At 39.9% G+C, this 22,403-nt stretch overlaps 1 protein-coding gene across 1 annotated transcript in view; it reads left to right on the top strand.

Annotated features, from left to right (window-relative positions):
• The window catches only part of SLC2A13 (solute carrier family 2 member 13), a 142,332-nt gene that overhangs the window by 20,676 nt on the left and 99,253 nt on the right, over nucleotides 1–22,403 (top strand). Inside the window, exons 2-3 of the mRNA XM_082279685.1 lie at nucleotides 8,101–8,260; nucleotides 12,106–12,314. Of these exons, the coding sequence (XP_082135811.1) occupies nucleotides 8,101–8,260; nucleotides 12,106–12,314 (369 nt within the window). The remainder of the gene's footprint in view (nucleotides 1–8,100; nucleotides 8,261–12,105; nucleotides 12,315–22,403) is intronic.

The raw sequence follows: 22,403 nt of genomic DNA, 5'->3' as shown, positions 1-22,403 counted from the left end.
TGGTTGTTTCTACTGGATACAATTTGAGGTTTTCTTAAGTGAAGAACGATTTTGTGGTTTTGATCCATATAGACAACACACAACAGTGAAAAAGCCTTCTTGTGGTCAACAGAAAGAATTATTTATCCAGGCTCATTAAGATATGATTGTTCTATAAATCTGAGACAATATCAACTATTGAGGAGCTTCATTTGCATTTCTTCGGATTGCTGTGGTCCTTGACTCCTTCACAGTTGGATGCCACATAGTAACATAGGTTTTTGGTTATAATTACAATATTGGTCACACTGATTTGGGCTAGTGGCTAGATAATTCCAGACCTTTATGTTCCTGCTTAGTCTATTAGATGTTCAACAGTGCAGGTTCTTTAGCTGTGATGAACCAGCTCTCTACAATTAAATAAATTAGTATTAAAATATTAGACTTAAATGAAGGCTGCTGATGTTGGACTCGCATTCTAGAAGAGATGCACCTAAGTCTGTCCATTACTGTGATTTGTGTTCTCGTGTGGTTTTAGTGCTACTGGTTTGTCCCACTGCCCTTGTGCATTTCAGTGCTCTGCTGTAGCCAAGTACAATTGTGCCACAGCTAAGAAATTGACTTCTACCAATCTGATGTAGGGGAGATAATAAATGGGAAAGTGTGCTGCCAGTCATCCTTGAAATAAATTTCAGTAATCAGTTATAAAGTGCTGATAATGCCTTTACTAGATATGTGCAGTGGGTGGGAAGCCTAGATATTAGAGGGGACTTGAGCTTTCCCTGATGTTCACACTCAAATACAAGCTGTGCAATGAATATTTTAGCTTTATCTTCTAGGGAAATGGTTAGTGTACTAGAACAGCATTCAAATGCACTGCTTTCTCAAGTATTTCCTATTAGCGTGTTTAATAAAGCACTCTGTTATCCCCTTAGGTTGACTGTCATTACTGAAAGCTGAAATGTTAACTGTAACAGCACAAAAGGTCTCTGAGACTATAAAAGGGCTTAATTTCTGTTTAGGTTGAGCAATATAATTGTAATATGTTTTGGAGCTGTCTGTAGACTACGAGGTGGCTGATTGTTGACAGCTCCTGTTATGAGTGTTTGTGAAAGCTAATGGTCTTTTAAAATAAGTATCCTTTGCAGTTAAAATGGATCCCTTTTGTCAGTGATGAATTTCTTTTCTCCACAAACTGTTTTAAATCGATTCTTCTGATGGTAAAGATTATGCAGTTATTGTAGAACTTTTCAGTTCTTTCAGCAAGTTAACCAGCATGTTGCCCCTGTCCTCCTGAATTTTACTACTCAGATGTGAGCGATATTCTAAATTTATCAGTTGGCAAGAAAACTGATTTTGTCAGAGTAAAGCAAGAACCTTAAAGTATAATTTGGTGGGAACACAAACTGAAAGAAAATACTTGATGAAAGTCTCTTTGTCTGTATAATCTGACATTCTTCTGGGGTCAATCATATTTCCAAGGCACTAAATTTAGATTGCATGTCCAGTATCCAAGATGTAGGAAGTTTACCAGATTTCCTGCAAAGTTGCTGGGAGAAAACATTAGCTCAGCTGTAGGTTGGCAAGTTTCCCCTTGTCACCTTAGGAATTTGCTGTTTACTTATACTCCCCTTGCACCCTCTCAAAAAGCTCACCTTGACTTGTATTCAAACTTTTTTGTAGCATAGCAACCTCTGCTAATATTTAATTCCAGATTCCCTTTGCCATAAACTTGCTTCTTCATCAGGTTGCCTCCATAAATCTTCTGTCTGTGGAACCACTTGCTGCTTGGAATCCTTACAATTAACACAAACCATTATGAGATGCTTCTTAATTAAGTGAATTTTAAAGTTGGTAGTGTTAAAGTTTAACATTTTAATGACAACTTGCTCTTTCAAGTTCATTGTAAGATACGTGAAGTATTTTACCTTGGATAAGTACCTCAATGCAGCTTTATATGTTAGTGAAGGATGTTCTGAAAGGAAATGTTTTAGTTTCTGCCTGTTCATTTGGAGGTCCTAACAACACAAATTTTTGTAATAAGGTGTGTATGTTCTTTGTTCTTAATAGAGATTAATGGCTGAGTTGCTGGACTCTGAAATAGGATCAGAGATTTCTTTGTGCCTTTTTCATGATTATTTCGCATCCTAATTTTAGTTTCCAGATGAACAGTCTGGAGTCCCATGCTGGTTCAGGTCACCCCATTGTCATTACTAGCCCTGCCTATGGGCCGGTACAGTCTTGATGTCATTGTGAACTGTTTAAAGGAGATAAGTGGTACAAACCCCTTGAGAGGCAGGTGGATATCCTTCTAGCTGGTTATGTTCCCTGGTTTGCTTGGTTTTCATGCAAAGGGTGAGCACAAGCTGGACAGGAGGGACAGAACCATGATGCAAAGAGACACCAGTTCCTGGATGTGCCTCCTCAGTACTGCTAGTTAACCATCAGTCCTCTTTATTACTAAGCATGAAAGACTAATTGAAATGCAGCAACAGCAAAAGTTCGCCAGGAATCCTTCCCTATGTTTTTGCTGCTCCTGACTCTGGTTACTGGCTGATGCCAGTGAAAAGACTGACACATTCCTACTGCCGTAGAGCTTTTTTATTGTGCTGGGAGTAAAAGTGCCTCTCATCCAATATCCTGCCTCCAGCTTTTGTTGCTCATCTGTTGTTTCTATGACGCACCTTCCCTCCTATCTGCAGGAGACATGACAGGAGCTGTAGTGGAAGTCCCGATCTGGACAGAGGACATTTATATCTGTCTAATCTTGCAAAAAAAAGTCTTTAAAATTATTCCATCTCCTTAGCATTTATGCTCAAATGCATTTTAGAAACAATAACTGGATTCCTTTGGTAGTCCTTGCATTTTCTACCATAATCTCATTTCTTAAAATATACTTACAATTCTAATTTTCATAGGAGCTCTCCTTGACTGACCTTTTTATTTCTGTTGTCAGTAGGTTTGTAACTTCATTTCTGAACTTTTTAATGAATTCTTTATGATGCTTACAGGTTCATACTGGAAATACCTTTCTGGATGATAAAGTGATTCTAAGATGTCTTTTCACACCTCTGTTCTATTGATTGTTTTAAAATTGAGCTGTGTGCAGACTTGTCTCTGCTTTCTAATGGTAAGTCTGCAGATTATATTAGGAGCCCTAGTAATTAGTCTCCTAAGTGATTTTAGGAGTGAAAAAACATTTAATATGATGATTTCAGCCCATTGTGTAATCTGACACTTCCTGTATAATAATTAGATGCATCTTCTGGTCAAAATTTAAGGAACCTTCTGTTATGTTTTTTCTAAGCTATATCCTTTAATGAGGACAGAAAGTTCATGCCTTGGTTACTCAAGTGGATAAAGACTAGACTTGCCTGCTCTCTTTTCTCATATTTCATAGCTGTGGTGCACAGTGTAGAGCTTCTGCCTTCTCTGACAGATTTCCAGTTAATTGTTTTCATTTTCTTTTTCTCATGTCTTGTCAGTTACCAGCTCTATTAGTTAGGTAGTAATATGCTTGCCTGCAGCAAGAATCTTTTATTTGGTGTGAGCAGTTTAACAGTGAGAGCATATTAGAAAATGTCATCTAAGTGTAAATGAAAGCATTCTCATATAAAAGATTAAGGAAACATTCCATTGCAGCTGTATTTGTTTTGCTAGGAAAGCTGTTCTTCGTTTTCAAATTTCTTTAATATTTAGTTATTAAAATAATTACATAACAAATACTGGTTATGTATTTTAGAGGTTTTTATACTTGACTAATACTTAATGTCTTGCTTCTGACTATGCCTTTTCAGAAGAACTTACTCTTCTATGTTCTAGTGTGTCTTAAATGGAAATCAGAGGAGGAAAGTCTGGAGAACATTAATGCATTCTAAGGCAACTAAAAGTAAATGAGTAATGTAAATAACACTAGAGACTCTAAAACATTATTTCTTTAAAGTGATATGATTTTTTCCCTTTATTTTGATCTGTTTCAGAATAGCCATTTTTACTCCTGGTGGGTTTTTTTCGGGAAGAACTTTGCTTTTGTGTGTGAATGCTTGCTGCATGACAGTCAGATAAACTAAGAAGGCTTTCCTAATTGCCTCCTCCTGTTCCCCAAAACCTCTTGCTGCACTCTTTCAGACTCAGAGTAGCAAAGCATATATTTTGATATTGAAATGATAATTGAAAGTATGTAACAAATGCGTCTTCTGAATTGAGATTTTTGCTTGAATCTTTTGAACCTGTAGGTTTTGGGACACACAGTAGAGGAAGTAAGGTCTGAGTAGAAATCCAGAAAGGCTGTTTTAGACAGCAACATTGTGAACACATTTCTCAGGGCGAGAAAGCTGGCATGGAAGTTGCAGAATTACCGAGTCATTTTGGCTGGAGATCCACATGTTGAGATGGTCAAGGCCTAAGTGAGCATGGTTCTGGGTGGGTGGCCTGCTGTAGCTGCCCCTGCTTGAACAGAGGGTAGACTAGATCTTCAAATGTTTCTGGCAATCTAAGCAATTCTGTGTGATTTTGAACTAATACTCTAAATCCTTAGGTTTCCCTAAGAAATCTTGTGTTATTTATTGTGGGTTTGATAATAAATAATTTCAAGTATTGTATTAATGCCAGTTGAATAGTTGGTATCACCGGCTAGCTTGTGATAGGACTGTTGAGGTGTGCAAGCTTCCTTTTCTCTGTTTATTCCTGTAGTCATTAACTTGTGAGAAGAATGCAAAAGAAACAATAAATCTGTTGTCATGATGTCTCTTGTTCAAGACTTCCTATAAACACGTGTTAACTTTCATACCACCTCTATGTTATGCAACAGGTTTTAGTTTCATCTGTAAGAGGCAAGTGGTGTTGCTGGGGCTACCAGTGGTTCTTGCAGCATCTCAGGGCTGATGGTGTACACTGAACATTAGTGAGAGCTGCTGGTCTGGCCAATGGTGTGGCTCTTTTGGATGCATGAGGAGTGTTTTTGGCTGGCATGTTTTGAACAAGATTCCTCTGCAGGTCCTGTGTAAAACCAGTCTTCATTAAGAGCTGAAAGGGGGTAAAAGGTAGCTTTTTTTACACAGCGTATATTGGTTTTGGTTGTGCACATCTTTCTAACTGCTTTCCAGTAAAAACCACATATGGATGTTGCCATCTTTACTTCTCAAATTAGCTTCACTACATGATCATATCAAAGATACATCTTAACATACAGTCCCCAAGAAGCCTATGGGAAGATGGCCGCCCTGCAGTGGGGGAATGAGCATGGGCATTAGAAGTGACGTGCCCAAGGCACGGCGGTGGCTGGGGGTGCAGTAAGGCCCAGCCTCACTAGGCCAGGGCTGTAGGGCCCTTCCCCTCTCCTCTGGTGGCAGCCACTGCCTCACGTGGGTCCTCAGTGGATTTTGTTTGCAGCAAGTGGACACATTCCTGTGCTTTCCCATAAAGGATTTCCTCTTTTGTGTGTGCTGTCTCCATTACTTTAATTATTATCACTTTAATCTCAATCACTTCAAATACTGATGTGAAAGATGGGAGAGAAATATCCCTAATAGTGGGCTGGGTTTGAAAGTTCTCTGTCAAGTATACAAAGGACTATTTGAATGCTTCTTTCCATAGTGCATTCTGGTTGGCATTGAAAATTGGTTGAATAAATTTTTAATGCTCTTTTTTTTTTCCCCTGACATTTTTATTTGGGTTTTTTATTCTGAGCTGGTTGCTCAGTCAATAGGAGGAGGCGGCACTGGCATGTCCTGGGAGGCTCTGCCGGGAACTGGGTTATCATGCTGAGAGGCTGCTGTGAGTGTTTACCTATCGCAACAAAGGATCTTCTCATGCCATTTTATTATTAAACAACATCTATTCCTTGCTTGAGCTTTTGGAGGCTCCCAGCGGTCCTGTCAGGCTAACCTTATTGCTGAAGATGATTTTGTGCTCTTAGTTTGGTAAGTCAGGCAGGCAGTGGGGCGTTGGCCGAAGCCTCTGCCATCCTGTGATGAAGCCCTTCTACTGTGACACAAGCCAGGGACCGTAGCTGTGCTTCAGGAGTCACATGCATGCTTTTAGGTGATCCCATTTCTTCCTGGGCCTTGGCACTGGCCTGTGCTGGCGTGGGGCTGTCCGTATGGACCTGGTGGAGCTGCCCCAGGCTGGAAGATGTGGTGTCTCTGATGGTGCTTGGCTGTGCTCACTGCGCTGAAGTTGTATCTCAGCTGACTTCAGTCAAAATGTGGTTTTGGGTGGCTGCTGCCAATGTACTTCCCGTTATAACTACAAAAGAAATCACTTTTACTTGTCAGTATTGGTTATTGTAAGGAAATAGGGATTTGGGTCACCAAATGCATGTGCTGCACCCAGATGTGTTCTTTATACACTGTGGAACTCTGTTTTTACAGTTTGTATGTGTTCCTTGTGGACATTTCTGTTTTGCACAAATGACTGATCTCACAGTTAGTAGGAAATACTACCAGTGTTAAGACAGAATAAAAAGCAGCTGTGGTTTAGCATCAGTCCTTGTTTCTTATGGTGATAGTTTTTAGCATTGAATTATAGAATGTCTTGGATTAGAAGGAACCTTAAAGATCATCTAGTTCCAATCCCCCTGCTTGGTCAGGGATGCCATTCTCTAGATTAGGTTGCTCAGGGCCCAGCCAACCTGTCCTTGAAATAGCACATGAAATATTTTTAAACTAAGTCAAGAAACAATTTGTTCAATAACAGTAATGAAATTACACAATAATAATAATGCATGGCCTTGTTTTTGTTTTTGGCTGTGGAAACCATGCTAAAGGTCTTTATAAACAGAGTTTTGTGAACACCTGATGTCTTCAGTTAGTTATTTTGACTTTTGTGTGCTTACTTGGCTCATAGCTTCTCTCTTTCAAAACTATAGTTATATATATCCTTTTATTTAATCTCAGTTTACGTGCAATGTGAATTGAGGAAAGTTATTCTTTGTATCATTACATCAAACCTCTTAATTCCAATACAGCCACTAGCAACCATTTGCTCTGGGTGTGCTTCTAGAGTTTGTTAGTTGCATTTTCTTTGTTTTCATCCTTTGGAACTCAGAAATCAAATTTGTCCAGCTTATTCCATTTAAATGTGTGCAGATTTTGACTGGAATAGAGTTAAATTTTAAAGCTAAGTCTTAAGTTTAAATCCAAAATACAGCCCATACTGGCTGCTATGGAGAATATTAACTCTACCCCAGCTGAAACCAGCACATTCTCCACCCCTTATTCCATCTAGATGCAGTGCATTCTTCTTACCCATGAACCTTCTTCCTATCCTTTGATGTAATACACAGATATCATTCCCATAGTCTATGGATCACCCCGTGAAATGTCTGTAAAGTGTCCATAAATGTCCATTGAGTTCCTTTAGTCCATGACTTTGGGCTCCATCTGTTAGGGTGGTCACTCAGGGCAGGAGTGGTTGGTGTTTTCTGTGGAGTTACAGGGCACCAAAGCCAGCTCAGTTCGGGTCACTGCTTGTCATGACCACCATGGTCAGCAACTCAGCCCCGCGCAGCCGCTTGCTCACTCCCTGCTGGTAGGATGGGGGGGGGGGAATTGGAAGAATAAAAGTGAAAAAACTCGTGGGTTGGGATAAAGACAGTTTAGTAGGTAAAGCAAAAGCCACACACACAAGCAAAGCAAAACAAGGAATTCATTCACCACTTCCCACGGGCAGGCAGGTTCAGCCATTTGCAGGAGAGCAGGGCTCCATCATGTGTTACGGCTACTGGGGAAGATAAACTCCACAACTCTGAGTGCCCCCCTTTTCCTCTTTTTTTCTCACAGCTCTATATACCGACCATGATGCCATGTAGTCTGGAATGTCCCTTGGATCAGTTGGGATCAGCTGTCTGGCTGTGTCCTTTCACAACTTGTGTAGCCCCAGCCTCCTTGCTGGTGGGGTGGGGTGAGAGGGAGAACAGGCCATGACTTTGTGTAAGGAACAAAGAAAACATCCCTGAATCATTAACGCTGTTTCCAGCACAAATGTAAAACATGGCCCTATACTAGCTACTATGAAGAAATTAACTGTCTCAGCCAAACCCAGCACAATAGTATTTTATGATGAAAAAGTGGTGTAGTATCTCTTTTGATTTTATAACTGTAACTGAATTTATTCTTGTAGGTGTAGCATCTATGACTGTGCCAGTGTACATCGCAGAAGTGGCTCCACCGCACTTACGAGGCAGATTAGTCACCATTAACAGTCTCTTCATCACTGGAGGGCAGTTTTTCGCGAGTGTTGTCGATGGAATCTTCAGCTACCTCGCGAAGGATGGATGGAGGTTTGTGAGCCTTCCTTGCTAAAAGCAAGCTGGTGTAGTCGTGATTTGGTTGACAGCTATTATAATTTGTGTTGGTAAAACAGAATTTACAGAGAAAGTGGTAAAACTGTATACTAAAATGGATCTTCAGTAATTAAATCTTGCCAAAATAGATCCATACTGCTTTCACTTAAGCTTAATATTCACAGTATGCACAGGTTTTTTGACTTAACTAAACTTTAACATGGAAGAGCAATAAATATGCATCACAAGCTCGAATGATTGTCATGATGTTTATGAAGGTAGCTTGCCTTTTGCATTTAGAATAATCACATGCTGATTTTTCAAAAGGCAAATTTCCAGTAAGTAATACACTGTATGTGCAAAATAGAGGTGAATTTTGAATATTCTTAGTCTGAGCAGTGGTAATCTATCAGAACTGAAGGATATTGTAGCATAAATTTATAGTTAAAAGTTTGTTATAGAATAATAAAAATCTATTGTTTGGCCAGCACAAACCCAGTTCTCTCAGCCTCTTCTTTTATGTCACATGCTCCAGTTGTATGACCATCTTAGTGATCCGTTGTTATTCCTGGTTTGCAGCTTTCTCTTACATTCATAATTTCAGTCTTCCAAGTGCAGCATGGTGTGTTGAGTAATGAAGAGCAATTGTTTCTGCAGCCTGCTGGCATGTGCTGGGTGGCTTTTGCTAAGGCAGTAATGCTGAGTTTCATGTATGTACCAACTACTGCTCTGCTGGATTGAGTTGGAGCGAAGTGAAGTCAAAATTTTCTGTGAAGAAACAGACTGTCACCTCAGTAATGAGGTATCCAAGTATTCTCAGCTGCAATCCTGGAGCTGTTAATTGGGGATGGTGTACTGTCCTCAGCTAGTTTATTGCAACCTAAGGCTGAGCAGGAAAGAGTACAGATGGTCTGTCACCTGGAAGGAGTCACCAGCAAATGCGTGGAGAGAAATCACAAATGTTTACTCCTGAGTCATTACATATAAGAAGGAAAAGTACAGCAGTTATTGTATCTCTTACTAAGTGGCTAAGCACTGGAGTGCTGCAACGAACAATAAGGAACTTTAATTTTTCTTGGTTCTGCTTGTTCTTGGAAATGCTGGATATTAAATTAAAAATAAACCAAAGAAAACAAATATTTAATGTGACCCTTATGTCAGGTTAGCTTTATAAACCCTGCTAATGCCATCTTAATAGTATTGCAGCAGTATGTCAGAGAAGGAGAAATGTTACAGCAGACTTATTAAATTTCATGCTGGATTTTTTCAGGTCTGCTAGACATCTGGCTTCAAACACAAAGTCTCGTAATCTGTATAGGAAAGAACAGTATTAGATTTCTGAAAGCTGGCTTACTGCATGAAATGTCTAAAATTGCCTGCTTTTACTCTAAATTGATTATATCAAAATGGCTTGTTCTGAAAAGTACAACTCTAGAACTTGCAGTGGATGGTCTCTCTCAATTAAACATTTTCTTTCTGGCCTGCTCCTTTTACTCATCTTTGACCAGAACTTTGTAGATTGGAAACTAACTTTAGTGAGGGAGCACTGTCTATACATTTCTTTCTTACCTTGCCTGTGATAAACAATCCAATAGAGTCCATAGAGTCCAGCTGGTAGCTTTAACAGGTTGGATCAAGCTTTCTGGAGCCTTGATTGATTTTGCCTCCTAAGATGATTGCAGGCACCCAACTGCTTATTTCTGGAGGCTCTGCTGCATTTAAGTGACAGAAGGGCTTTGGAGGAGCAGAAATTTAAGTAATAGGAGTCTGAAGGACTAAATCTGCTTACTTAGATGCATTAAAACATACTTTTGTGTGCACTTTGACAGGATACAGCAGTTATTTTTAATGTCTATGAGTTTGTTTTACTCTTCATTTGAAATAAGAAAGGCTTTCTAAATACCACTCCAGTGAAGATATCAGATCTACAATTTGGTGAGCTTCAATGGTCTACGTATTTTGTATACAGCTACCAAAATGTTTATGGAGAAGGAAAAGCGTAGGAAGAAATGAGGCTGTTAATGAATGAGAACATTAGTGAATTAGTGAACACTGTTAGATATGTTGACCAAAAATGACTCAACTAATAAGCCTTCCACAAACTTTGTGGTTTGAATTTATTTTCTTTCATATTCTTTTCTTTTTTAACTAATGATGAGCTATATAATTTTTAAGGTGTTACCAAAAAAAAAAAAAAAAAAAAAGAGAGCTGCTCATCGAGCTCTTTCTAGAGCAAGATTTGCTTGTATCACCTTTGGAAATTTTGGCTGGCATTAAGAACCTGAGGGCTTAGCTTGGGCGTGGGAAAACTGGTGTGCATGCACATTGTCCTGGGATGGCCATCCTCTTTGCATTGCCTTTTGGGTATTCTTTTTACCATTCTCTAGTTTTCTGCCTGTTGTACTGCTCATGTTTTCCTTTGTTAAATCCACCACTGCCTCTAAGAAAGTATTTTTCCATTTTTACTCAAAATGCATTTGGACTTGACAAATACATTTGATTCATTGCCCTAACATAAGGTTTTCAGTAATGGTTGTTCTCTCCTTCCTACTCAATTAGCAATCTCATGCATGCTTTATAAAAAGATCCAGGTGAGAGACTGCAGAATCACCTGTGAAAGCATGCATCCTGGGGTATGGAGAGAGGAGCTAGAGGAGAGATTAGCAAATCTCCTTAATCTCCTGACTGATGTCACGGTGTGCATCTGTTTTTGAGTAAAGGCTACCTCAGTATTCAGAGGTACTGGTTTCTGGAGGTGTTTTAATGATTATACCCACTGATGTGAAACCCATGGTAACAGCAATAATGTACAGGTGGCACCAGCACTGTTTAAAGTCTTTAATGAAAGGGAAAAGAATCTTGGTGAAGTGTAAATGGGAAAAGGTCAGATTTAAAAAGCAGAAGAAAATTATACATTGTTCTGCAATTCTTTTTATCCTTTTATTGTTTTATTGAAGAAATATAAAAATGTGATACGTATAGACCAGAGCCACCCATGAAAATTGGTGGTGTGCTTGTCTTCCACAGCCTTTTCCCCCACTTTGGATGGAGCAAATAGCCCTTTCTGGGTGTTGCCACAGGTGTCAGTGCTGATCTTTGGAAGCATAAATGTGCGTTTACCAGTGGTAATTCTCTGTTGAGTAGAGAACTAGCCATAATGCTGTAAATAGTTACCCTTGGGCATCAAAATACTTTTGATTTAAAACCTAACACTGCATCTGGCTGAAGATTGAAAAGCAGACTCTCTAAATGATCTGGTGTAAATTGCTGTGCTGGTGAAATGAACTTTTTGCAGTGTTTCTGCTTATAGTCAGAAATCTTCAAAAGTAAAACTGGCACATGTGTCTGTGTACATGTACTACTGACTAAATTATGCATTTTTCTCTGGCTATTTTTTTGTTTGTTTTTAATATGTCAGTGAAACAATTAGCAGGATTTCAATCTCATTTTTGACATCAACAGTACCCAGTTTTCTCCATGCATTTGCTTTTTCTTTCTGTTGATTATTGTCACTGAAGGGCTTATCAGTTTCCAAACTAGTAGAATATTTCAGGATTTTTATTTAGTCTAACTTAGTGTCATCAGGACCAGGGGCAGTAGAGTCAGTGGTGGCAGAATAGTCAATATGTCCTTGAGATTTCCTGAAAATGAAGGAAAGGGTCGTGTTTTCTAAAATACCTGCAGAATATGATTCTTGCCCCCTTAACTTACAGTAAGAAAGAATTTGAGGAGTGGAAGATTTCATCTGTAAATAGAGTTCGAGTAGGTGCAAGTGAATCTTCGCATAGTGTGGTTTTGTAGGCAAATATTAGGTATTTATCTATTTGCTTATTTATTTCCAGGTACATGCTGGGCCTGTCGGCTGTACCAGCAGTTATACAGTTTCTTGGGTTCCTGTTTCTTCCTGAAAGTCCCCGCTGGCTCATTCAGAAAGGCCAGACTCAGAGAGCAAGGAGAATTCTGTCTCAAATGCGTGGCAACCAGGCGATTGATGAGGAGTATGACAGTATCAAAAACAACATTGAAGAAGAAGAAAAAGAAGTTGGAGCAGGTATGCTGAGTACTAGTTGGCCACTCTGTCAATGAGGAGATAAAAATCAGAAGAAATGTTGAAGCTGTAGCCTCTGCGAACTTGATGTTTTGCTTTTTCTTGTCTGTTTTGCTCTTTGAAGTATTTCATGTACTGGTAGCTTTAAAAATGAAGATATTTCTATGATCCTGCACTTTTAAATTAGGTTCTGATTTCTTAAGTGAGGGATAAGTAAAGCTGTGTAGGATTCTAAGTTTATACCACCTATGCTTATGTGAGAATTGATTTCAGAAAATTGATCTGTTTAAGAGTGGACATCTCCAAGAGTGGAAATAATAAAGTTTGGTTTCTTTCATCAGTGGAAAAGGCCAAACTGACACCAGAGAGGTCCGAAGGCCTCAATTATCCAGAGGCCCCTTCCCAGCAAACTGCATTCTAGACAAGAAGCCTTTGGAAAGATGTACAAAACTAGGCCTGTCATACAGAGATTCTTTTTCTGTAAAAGCAGCTTCTGAAAGTCTTTTTGATCTGCCCTCAAGAGAATAAGGCACCTAAATCAAATCCTTTTTTCACTCCCTTGAATCTTTATGCCGTATTTGCTCAAAACTTTGTGTTCATGTATATACATATAAAATAAGATTACCTTTCGATTGACTTTCTGTACTCTGAATATTTTTTCTTTGCTTTCTGCTGGAAATGTAAACCTAGGAATGTCAAGTAAGGCTCTTAAGTAAGAGTTAGCATTGATAGGAAAATACTGTAACTTCTCAGAGCTGGTGGAAAGAAAAATGGATGTTACTTTACATTTGTGTAAATTGAGATTCAGCATCTTATAATATCTATTCTCACTGCCTCACTGAGTTTGCCTTTGAACCTTACAATAAATAATTATGTGTCTAGAAAAAGTTATTTGACATATAGTTGAAGGATTTTCTAAATATTCATCACTAGTGTGAACCAGGGCTGGGGATTTTTCCTCACATTATGTTTTTGAGGCTTTGGATACTTTTTTTTCCCAGTTCTTTGGGGTTGGGAAATGAAGTTCATTTAAGCTAATTTGTTAAAAAGATGAAGTGGATATTCATAGAACAGCTTGGGCTTAATAGTCCTGTATTGAGGTTCTTCATTATAATTAGGGATTGGGCTATTCAGTTCTGTGGAAAACCACTTAATGTCTAGTATTAAAGTTTAACGCTTTGTAGAAATAAAAGGAACAGGCCCACTCAGTCCCTTGTTTTCCATCACTGGACCATAAGGTATGACCTTGCTTGTCACTCTTAAATCTTTTGTCATGATGCTTTTTCACAGTTGTGAATCACATGTGGTGGTGTAGGTGCAGTAGGACTGCTCCACTGTTAAATCAGTCCTCTCTACATTTGTAACTTGGACTGGGGCACTAATTACAATTGCTGTCAGGGATATGCAGGTCTTTTCGTTTCCCCCACACACTTCCCCAAAAACTTACTGTATTCTTGGAGTTTAGTTAAATCAAGCACATTCCTAGGAGAAATCTTGGTTACAGAGAATCAGTGTTTTCCTCTCAGGTAATCTACAGATTCAGAGTTGTCACCCAAGGGCATTAAAAAAATGAGGGTAGTTACAAGTATATGCTGTCCCATTTGTTATAAATGCTTAGCAGACAGGCATTAGACAGCTATGGTCACTTTTTATTTTGATTATAATTGTACTTCATCTCATTTAACTCAAGGTCTTCATTGTTATAAAGATGTATGTTGTGTCAGCATCAAGACATAGGTTGCTTTTGTTACCTTTCGATGACTTACAGGCAGTATTTACAGGTGGTGTTAAATTCTAATTGCTTTCATTTTTTGAGGAGTTGTCTGGATCCCCAGTATTGGATTTTGCTTGTGTAGTGCAAAAGCAACTTTCTGTTCATGGTTTCATTGGCAGGTTTTCAGGTATTGACAACTTAAGTGTGTGCTTCTGCAAAGGCTTTGCATTTTTATTTTTTTGCAATGGGTATATTAGTTGTGGGGTTTTTTTGTTTGTTTGGGGTTTTTTATATATACTACTGTAAAACTTCTTTTATTAATTTCTCCTATTTGTGGTAGACAGTGTTTTAAAATGCTAGTAAATAGCAATGACAAATGACTGTAATTCCTATCAGACATTTTGAACCTCATTCCAGTTTCACAAAAAACTTTAGTAAACCTAAACTGACAGTACGTGTACATGACATTCAAGGAAAGATGACTTTGCAGATTGAAAATCATCTGGCTTACTTTTAGGTAGAACTGCCTTTTCCTTTCCTGTCTTTTTATTTCTTGAAAAAGGACAGATGCTGTTTTTCATTGACTGGTACACGAGCATCTTTGCCAGTTCCTTAGGGCATCACTTTCTAACTGAAACTAAGGCTGTGTTTGACTCCTTCTCTGCAAGGGAGTAACACAATGTAGCCATAACATATTCTTCAGTCCCACACTAAAAAACTGTAATGCCTTTTGTAACTGTTTCATCAGCTGTTCTCATAACGGAAGAATGAATCATAGGGAAACTTCATCTGTATTGTTTAAGCTACTTTAAAGTTTGTTTTTTATGTGTGTCATAAAACTGGAGAACTTAATTGCGTTTTTCACATGGTCATCAAGCAGCTTCTGTCTTCAAAATGGCAAAAAATGCCTTCAGCAAGAAACTTCTGCTTCAGAAGTCTTCTGTACAGTTATGGGATACCTATTAAGTGAATGATTCACATTTCTGTATCCTTTCCAATATATTCAATCAAATTAGTGCTGCTGATATTGCTTAGCACCTTATATTTTAGCATTTTGAGATTGGTATCAGGAAAATAATGTACCTTTTTTTGACAAATACTTTCCTCATGACTGGTTATGCAAATGACATTTTTCTGGCAGTCATGGATACTGCTTTTGCATGCTGTGTTCTGTACTTGCAGTGTGACTTCTGGTGCTGTAACCATGCAGTTTGAGAAGTGGAGGGGAGGACACAGTATTCTGCAGTAACATTGCAAGACAAGTCAAATCTTGGTCAAGTCCAGCTAATCATCATCTGTTGACATCATCCCACTCTCAGATGCTGTAGCACAAAATCAAGCTGTTGATAGGAAAATTGGAATGAGGAAGATTTTAGAAAGTGTTCCCCAAGAGTTGTGCAAAGAGTAATTTATAGGCGCAGAGTGGCCTTCCCCTTCAAATATGCTGTGGATCTCACAGATTCCCTAGAGCTTAGCTTAGGTTCTGAAGCCTTATGGAGAGAAAAGGGAGAGAGCGGTCTGAATGGGTTTGCAGTTGAGAGGAGGATCAAAGACATTGCTGGGAGAGCATTCTGGCACAACTCTTCCTAGCAAAACAAGTCTGACTCACACTGCTGCTGAATTGTAGTTTTTAGTACAGTTAAGGCAGAGGTTCTGTACTGCACCTTAGTTAAAAATAGGCAATCAAGTCATAGCAATGCAGGTAAGTGCTGGCACAGGGGCTTAATCACAGAATCATGGAATGGTTAGGGCTGTAAAGGACCTTAAAGATCATCTAATTACAATCCCCCTGCCAAGGGCAGGAAACCACCTTCTACACCAGGTTACTCAGAGCCTTATCTAGCCTAGTCTTGAACACCTTCAGGGATGGGGAATCCAAAACCTCTCTGGGCAACCTGATCTGGTGCCTCACCATCCTCACAGTAAAGAATTTCCTCTTAATATCTAGTCTAAACTTACACTCCTTCATTTTAGGGCCATCCCCCCTGTCCTGTCCCTCCACGCCGTTGTAAAAAGTCCCTCACCAGCCTTCTTGTAAGCCCCCTCTGCATACTGGAAGGCTGCTCTTAGAGCTCTCTGGAGCCTTCTCCAGGCTGAACAGCCCCAACTCTCTCATTCTGTGTTTGTAGGAGAGGTGCACCAGCTGTGTGATCAACTTATTGGCCCTTCTCTGGATTTATTCCAGGTCCACATCTGTCTTGTGCTGGAGGCCCCAGAGCTGGATGCGGTACTCCAGGTGGGGGTCTCGTGAGAGCAGAGTAGATCGGGAGAATCACCTCCCATGACCTGCTGGTCACATCTCTTTGATGCAGGCCAAGATGTGGTTGGCTTTCTGGGCTGCCAGCACGCACTGGTGGTTTATGTCCAGCTTTTTGTCCACCAGCACCCTCAAGTCCTCTTCAGGGCTGCTTTTGATCCATTCTTCATCCTGTATTTGTGCCTGAGATTGCCATGACCCTGCTGTAGCACTTTGCACTTGGCCTTGTTGAACTTCATGAGGCTCTCACACACTCACTTCTCAAGCTTGTCAGGATCCTTCTGGGTGATATTCCTTCCCTCCAGTGTGTCAGCTGCACCACACAGCTTGATCAGCAAACTTGCTGAGGGTGCACTTGATCCCACTGTCCATATTGCTCACAAAGGTGTCACCATACTGACCCCTGATGATTGTCACTCGTTACTTCTCTCCACTTGGATGCTGAGACTGCAAGTCTTTGAGTGTGACCATCCAGCCAATTTTTTATCCACTGAGTGGTCCATCCATCAAATCCATGTCTCTCCAGTTTTGGAACAAGGATGTCATGCAGGACAATGTCAAATGCTTTATACAAGTCTAGGTGGTTGATATCTGTTGCCCTTCCCTCATCCACCACTGCTGTAACCCCATCATAGAAGGCCACAAAATTTGTCAGGCCATGGGTATAGATGAAGAATCCTGTGCTCCTAAGCAAATTAAAGTGTGGGATTTGTGATGTTAGTTGTGGAGCGAGCACTTGGGAGTGAATTTAATGTGGTAGTTTGTGCGTAAAAATAAAGCTGTCTAGCACACCTTTTGTAAAAGTTTTACTGGCTGCCAATATAGTACTCATTTCTGACTGGAAAGAAATCATTATAGCATCCAATGGAGACGTTTAAAACAGATTGTTAATTTTCCATATGCCCGACAGTACTGCAATGTTCAATGCAGATTGGAGAAAAGCATCATTTTATACTGTCTTTCTGGGTGAAAAGTGTCTGCAAACTGCATGCCTTTTCCTCACACTCTTCTGTGTAGCTGTACTCAGGACGTGCCAGGATGCATGGATGGTATTTCACACAAAATCAGAAGTGATGTGTTTGGGACTAACTTAGCATCTTGATGAAATGAACATCATTTGCATTAAGACTAGACATTTATTTTTGTGTAGATGAAGGACGTGTAACTATGAATGGTAATTAGGAGAGCAGTGTAATCTCCCCCAGCTCTATTTATCCCACATTTCTCTAATTTATGAATTAGGGTTGAGATTCTTGACCTTATCTGTTATGCATGTGGACCTTTGCCTTTTGTTATCTGTTATCCATGTACGTGTGTCAGTCTGATCGTGAAGATGTCTTCTTTGCACGTGTTGTACGTACTAATTTTGCCATGTAACTACTGGGTCTCGGTGGTGCATGGAACTGTGCTGCTTCTGTGAAATTCAGTGAGACATTTCTAAAATTGATCATTACAATGTAATATTGTTTCACCTTGCATTCTGCATCTGTACCAGAATGGTATGTGGTGGGCACTGCTTCTAGATTACACATTTCCTGTGTTTTCATTATTTCAGTGCGCTTTTTTGTAATAGCCAAGCTTTTTTTGTGACACCAGGAAAGATGCCACTCTTTCAGTGTTGTAGGCTTGACTCACGTAACTTTGTTTGCTGTATTTCTTATTGTATCAGTGAGTCAGTCTCCATTTTAATGTTTTGTATTTCCCTGTTGGAGATAAATGTGTTATGACAGAAAGGTAAAACCACCTCATTGCTATTAGGTTTCAGCTTGCAATTTTATCCATTTATCTTAAAGAGAGAGTTAAAATACAACATTATCAGGCAGGAGATCTGGACCCTTAGTCTTTCCTGGTTCCAGTATTTCTAGTTCTTGTACCTTTTCTTCTTAAGTAGTATTTTAACTTGTTAGTATTCCTGGCTATGGCTTTGGCTGGAACCATTTGATATGCATCTTTCTAGGGAGATATTTAGAAGCTTGCATTGTTTTCATTCTTAATCATGATTCTCTCCTTGCTTCTGGGAGTCCTTTTCATCCCAAGGCCTTTGCCTGACATGCTTGATGTTGAAAAAGAGATGGTCATGCTTATTATTATTGGATATCAGCTGGAATCTTTAATGAAACGTGGTAATACTGTGATGCTCTGGTAGGACTGTGCAGATCTCTGAATAGTTCCACTTCCAGACACTAAAAACCTTATTTGAAGTTAATTTTTCTTTTATGATAATTAGTGGCTTTTGTTAACTGTAACCATGAAATTAGGTGGAAGACTTTGGGGCAAAAAACAAAGGATTTACGTTAAGGATTTGTTGAAGAAGTCCCCAAATACAATATGGGTGGTAGACGTGTCTGCCTGAAATTCTTGCTTCTGGCAAACTGAATGCCAGACTCAGTTCCAAGTGGGTTTTGCCTTTAGGTTTTGTGGGACACTTGGCTGATGCAAGAGGTACCTGAGAGGAATGTCTTCATTTCATTCTTGTACTTTAACCATTTTTTATATAGAAGGGTTACTTTGTTCCCTTAAGAACATAAATTATTTCTGTATATGTCTCCATGGAAATTTGTTTTGAGTTGAACCCATAAAAAAAGGCACTCCTGGATAATTAAAATTCATACAGTGTAAGCAAATGAAACATGGAGACAAAGTATACTAACTATATTTAGTGTGCAATCAGACAGCAAGAAAAAACTTTCTACAGAACTTGGCAAGGAGTATTGAAAGTATGGATTACTATATGAAACTATTAATAGAGAGAGATAAAATTTTTGGTTCTCTTTCATCCTTAAAGTCTTTTAAAAGGGTAACTTATTCTTGCAGATATGACCTTTGAGACATACAATTAATAAAAAACATTATTGTTTTTTGCCTTGTCCAGAAATATGACTGCTATATTTTAAAAATAATAGGTTGTTTCTGGTATCTCGGAGCTCTGCTTATACTTTAAGGATCCTGCTGTTAGTGTGTTTACCTGGCAGGGTGTTTCAAGTCGGTCTTGCTTCAGTGGCTTCTAACCAAAACCAATCCCTTAATCTTTCACTGTGGTTTTCGATATACTGACAGAAAGTGAATGTTTATCTGGAAATGGTGGTAAATGGCCAGTCTGAAGATCACAGATCAGTTGTGTGCTTTGCCTGAATTCCAGACAGATTTCTTGTATGGTAGTCCTGAAGGACAGGAAAAGTAACACTTGGTAAACTTCCTCTAGGTATAGGGAAGCACTGAAAGGCAGGACACTTTGGTTTAGTTTTGTTTCTTTGCCCCACTTCATATCCACCATGAAATTTCTGGAAGTATACTTAGCTTTTTATTGACAGTATTCATAAGCATTTTATTAGTTCACAGCTTCTGAAGCCTACAAAGAAGTTCAAATTACAAGTCTGTAAAATAAAATTAAAAATACTTCATCTCTTATCAGTTCAACAACAGATTTGAGCATAATGAATTTGCTTTAAGCCAAATGACATTCACAGATTGAACCCAAATTTGCTGATGTTTGTATAGTTCAGAACTGCTACTCTTCTGAGGTTGCTTGTGGGACTACATGTCTGGAAACACTATTGGAATGCATCACTGAACATTCAGCTGCTCCCCATGCTTTGTTTAGGAACAGGTATATGTTTTGTGAACAAAATTAGGTTTCAGGGTGAAAAAGTGTTAGAAGAGTAAGATTACTAATTAACATCCTTCTGTGAGAGAGAATTTCTTCTAAATCAAAAACTGTCTAAAGAAGAGGCTGGGAATAAAGGATAATGTGTTTTCTTTCAGTCATGTCCAAGGAAATAGGAATTTGCAACTTGTGCTGGAAAAACAAATCCCTATGCTTCCTCCCCCTCCCCTCTGGACAATTTAAAATGGAATAGTTTATTTTTCTTTCATAATATGAGCAGCCAGAATTAGACGGTTTTGGCTGGCTCTCAGGTGTTATAATTATCTCTGTGTCATGGTTTAGCATAGTTTGGGTTTTTAGTTAAAGAGGGCTCCATCAGCCACGGAAGTGATTCTTTGCAAAGAGGTGCTTACAGCTTCCTCTAAACCCAACAGAACCAATCAACCGGCTAGTTTGAACATTGGCAACTTTTTAAAGCCACTTAAGAAGCTCGACACGCCTCTGTGATCCACATTTAAGAATGAACAAAGCCCAGGAAAGCTCTCTTGCTGCCGGCTTTCGGACAGGTAAGTGGGGGCTCACGGCGTGGCTCAGCGGGGCCAGGCCGAGCTCTGCTCGGGTCGGCCACAGCGTGGCTTGGCTGAGATCTCAGCCGCTTCTGCTTCACTGAACAGCCGGCACAGCCCCCTCCGTGCGGGCCGGGCCGGCCGGGACACAGCCACCCCGGAGCCGTGCAGCCCTGCTCCACCCGCGGCCCTGCTCCGTGCAGGCCGGCCCCCCCAGCCCCCCAGCCCTGCTCCATGCAGGCGGCCCCCTCCAGTGCAGCCAAAATTCATCTGCGGCTGCCGCCCGGCGAAGATGAGGTGATCAACAGTGAGAGGCGAATTCCAGCTGCGGGGCCCAGGTGAGATCAAGCCTTCTAGTGTTATAAGTTCCCTCCAGAACAAATGAAGCCTGCAGACGTCAGTCCTCTCCTGAGTCAGAGTAAGAGGAAAGGTGGAGGCAAGTGAAGAAAACACCATAAAGACGCTAAAGTTAATGAAGAAGGAAGAGCTGAGACCCTGAGGGAGGAGAAAGAGGAGATGCTTCAAGCCTAGAAGCTGAAATTCTGTTGTAAAGCTATGGTGGTGATGGACTATGATACATCAGAGTACCCACTGTAATTTCATGAAAGCATGGGGGGGTGGAGCATTCAAACTCCCAATTGTGAGCAAAAGTACCTGTGCTGAAATAAGCAAATGTTGAAGTAGCTGTGATTTGATGAGAAGCTTGAACAGAGAGAGATCAAAGTGATGAGGGCCCTTGCTCCCAGGGCAGGAGGAGGGCCTCTGTTCCTGGAGCTGAAGATACTCCCAGAGATAGGTGAAGAGAACCTTTGCTTCTGAACAGCTCAACCTTAAAATGGTACCCCAGTAGCTCAAGATTGGACCCTCGAAAACAGTTATGGGGAAAGCTGTAAGTCAAGGGAAGGGACTTTCACATGCGAGCAGAGAACCATTCTGGGCGGCTGTCTCGCTGTGACATTGAAGCCATGAGAGAACTGTTTCTTGTGGAGATGTCTCCATAGCATGAGCAAGAGAGACTCCTCTCCCTAAGTGAACTGAAAAAGATTATTACAGAGGTGGTAAACTGACTGGGAATCTCAAGGGTTGTCTTTTTAGGTTGTCAGTGGGAGAAGGGAGAAAGGTGGGGGGAAGAGAAGTGTTCTGAAGGTTTAGTCTGACTTTTTTTCCTTCTTTTAGGTCTGTTAATAAACTTCTTTATATTCTTTTAAGTATTGTGCCTGCTTTGCTTCCTCCTAATTCTTATCTCACAGAAGGAAAATAAGTAAGTAATGGATGTTTTAAACCAAACCACTACACTCTGTTTCTTGTTTATTGTCTGATAGGGATAGCTATAGAAATTCAAATTTATAGAAAAATATCTACTTCTTTTAACACAAAACCTACTTGTTTTTGGACTTAAATTATTCTAACTGCCTTGACCTAGATGAGTTGCTAGAAGCTAATGGCTTTTGGCCCCAATTTCCATGTCTTCTCAGAGCTCAGTTCAGTGCTGGAAAGTGATAAGCTAGACATATTTCTTGGATTTTTGAGAAGTAGTGCTTAGTTGTATGACTTGGCCTGTTATTAAAAGTCTTCTATATAATAGTATAAACTTTAAACAACATTCATTACATTTACAGTAGTTCCTTCTCAGTCAGGGGAAAACCCCAAAAATAGTGCAGCGTGTGATGAGGTTTTGGGAAAGCTGGACAAAAGATTCCTGCAAAAGTGAAATTGAAGGGCTTGGGGGGAATATTCTAGGTCAACAAAAAGAAAAATGGATGTGTATAACATGATTAATAGTAAAAGAAACAGAAAAAATTAAAAGCAGTGTGCTGAAGGGCAGCTTGGGTGTGAGTTGGGGTGCCAGCAGTGTGGTAGCTCGGTTGCATTTAGAAACGGGAAACATGGTTTTGAGTTTCCTGCGTACTCTTGTGAGAGAGGTGGGCACACACTGCCTTCACAGCACATT

The sequence above is a fragment of the Coloeus monedula genome (genome assembly GCF_965178545.1).
Source record: "Coloeus monedula genome assembly, chromosome: 4".
Lineage (NCBI taxonomy): Eukaryota > Metazoa > Chordata > Aves > Passeriformes > Corvidae > Coloeus > Coloeus monedula.
This window is presented reverse-complemented; position numbering and strand designations above follow the sequence as displayed.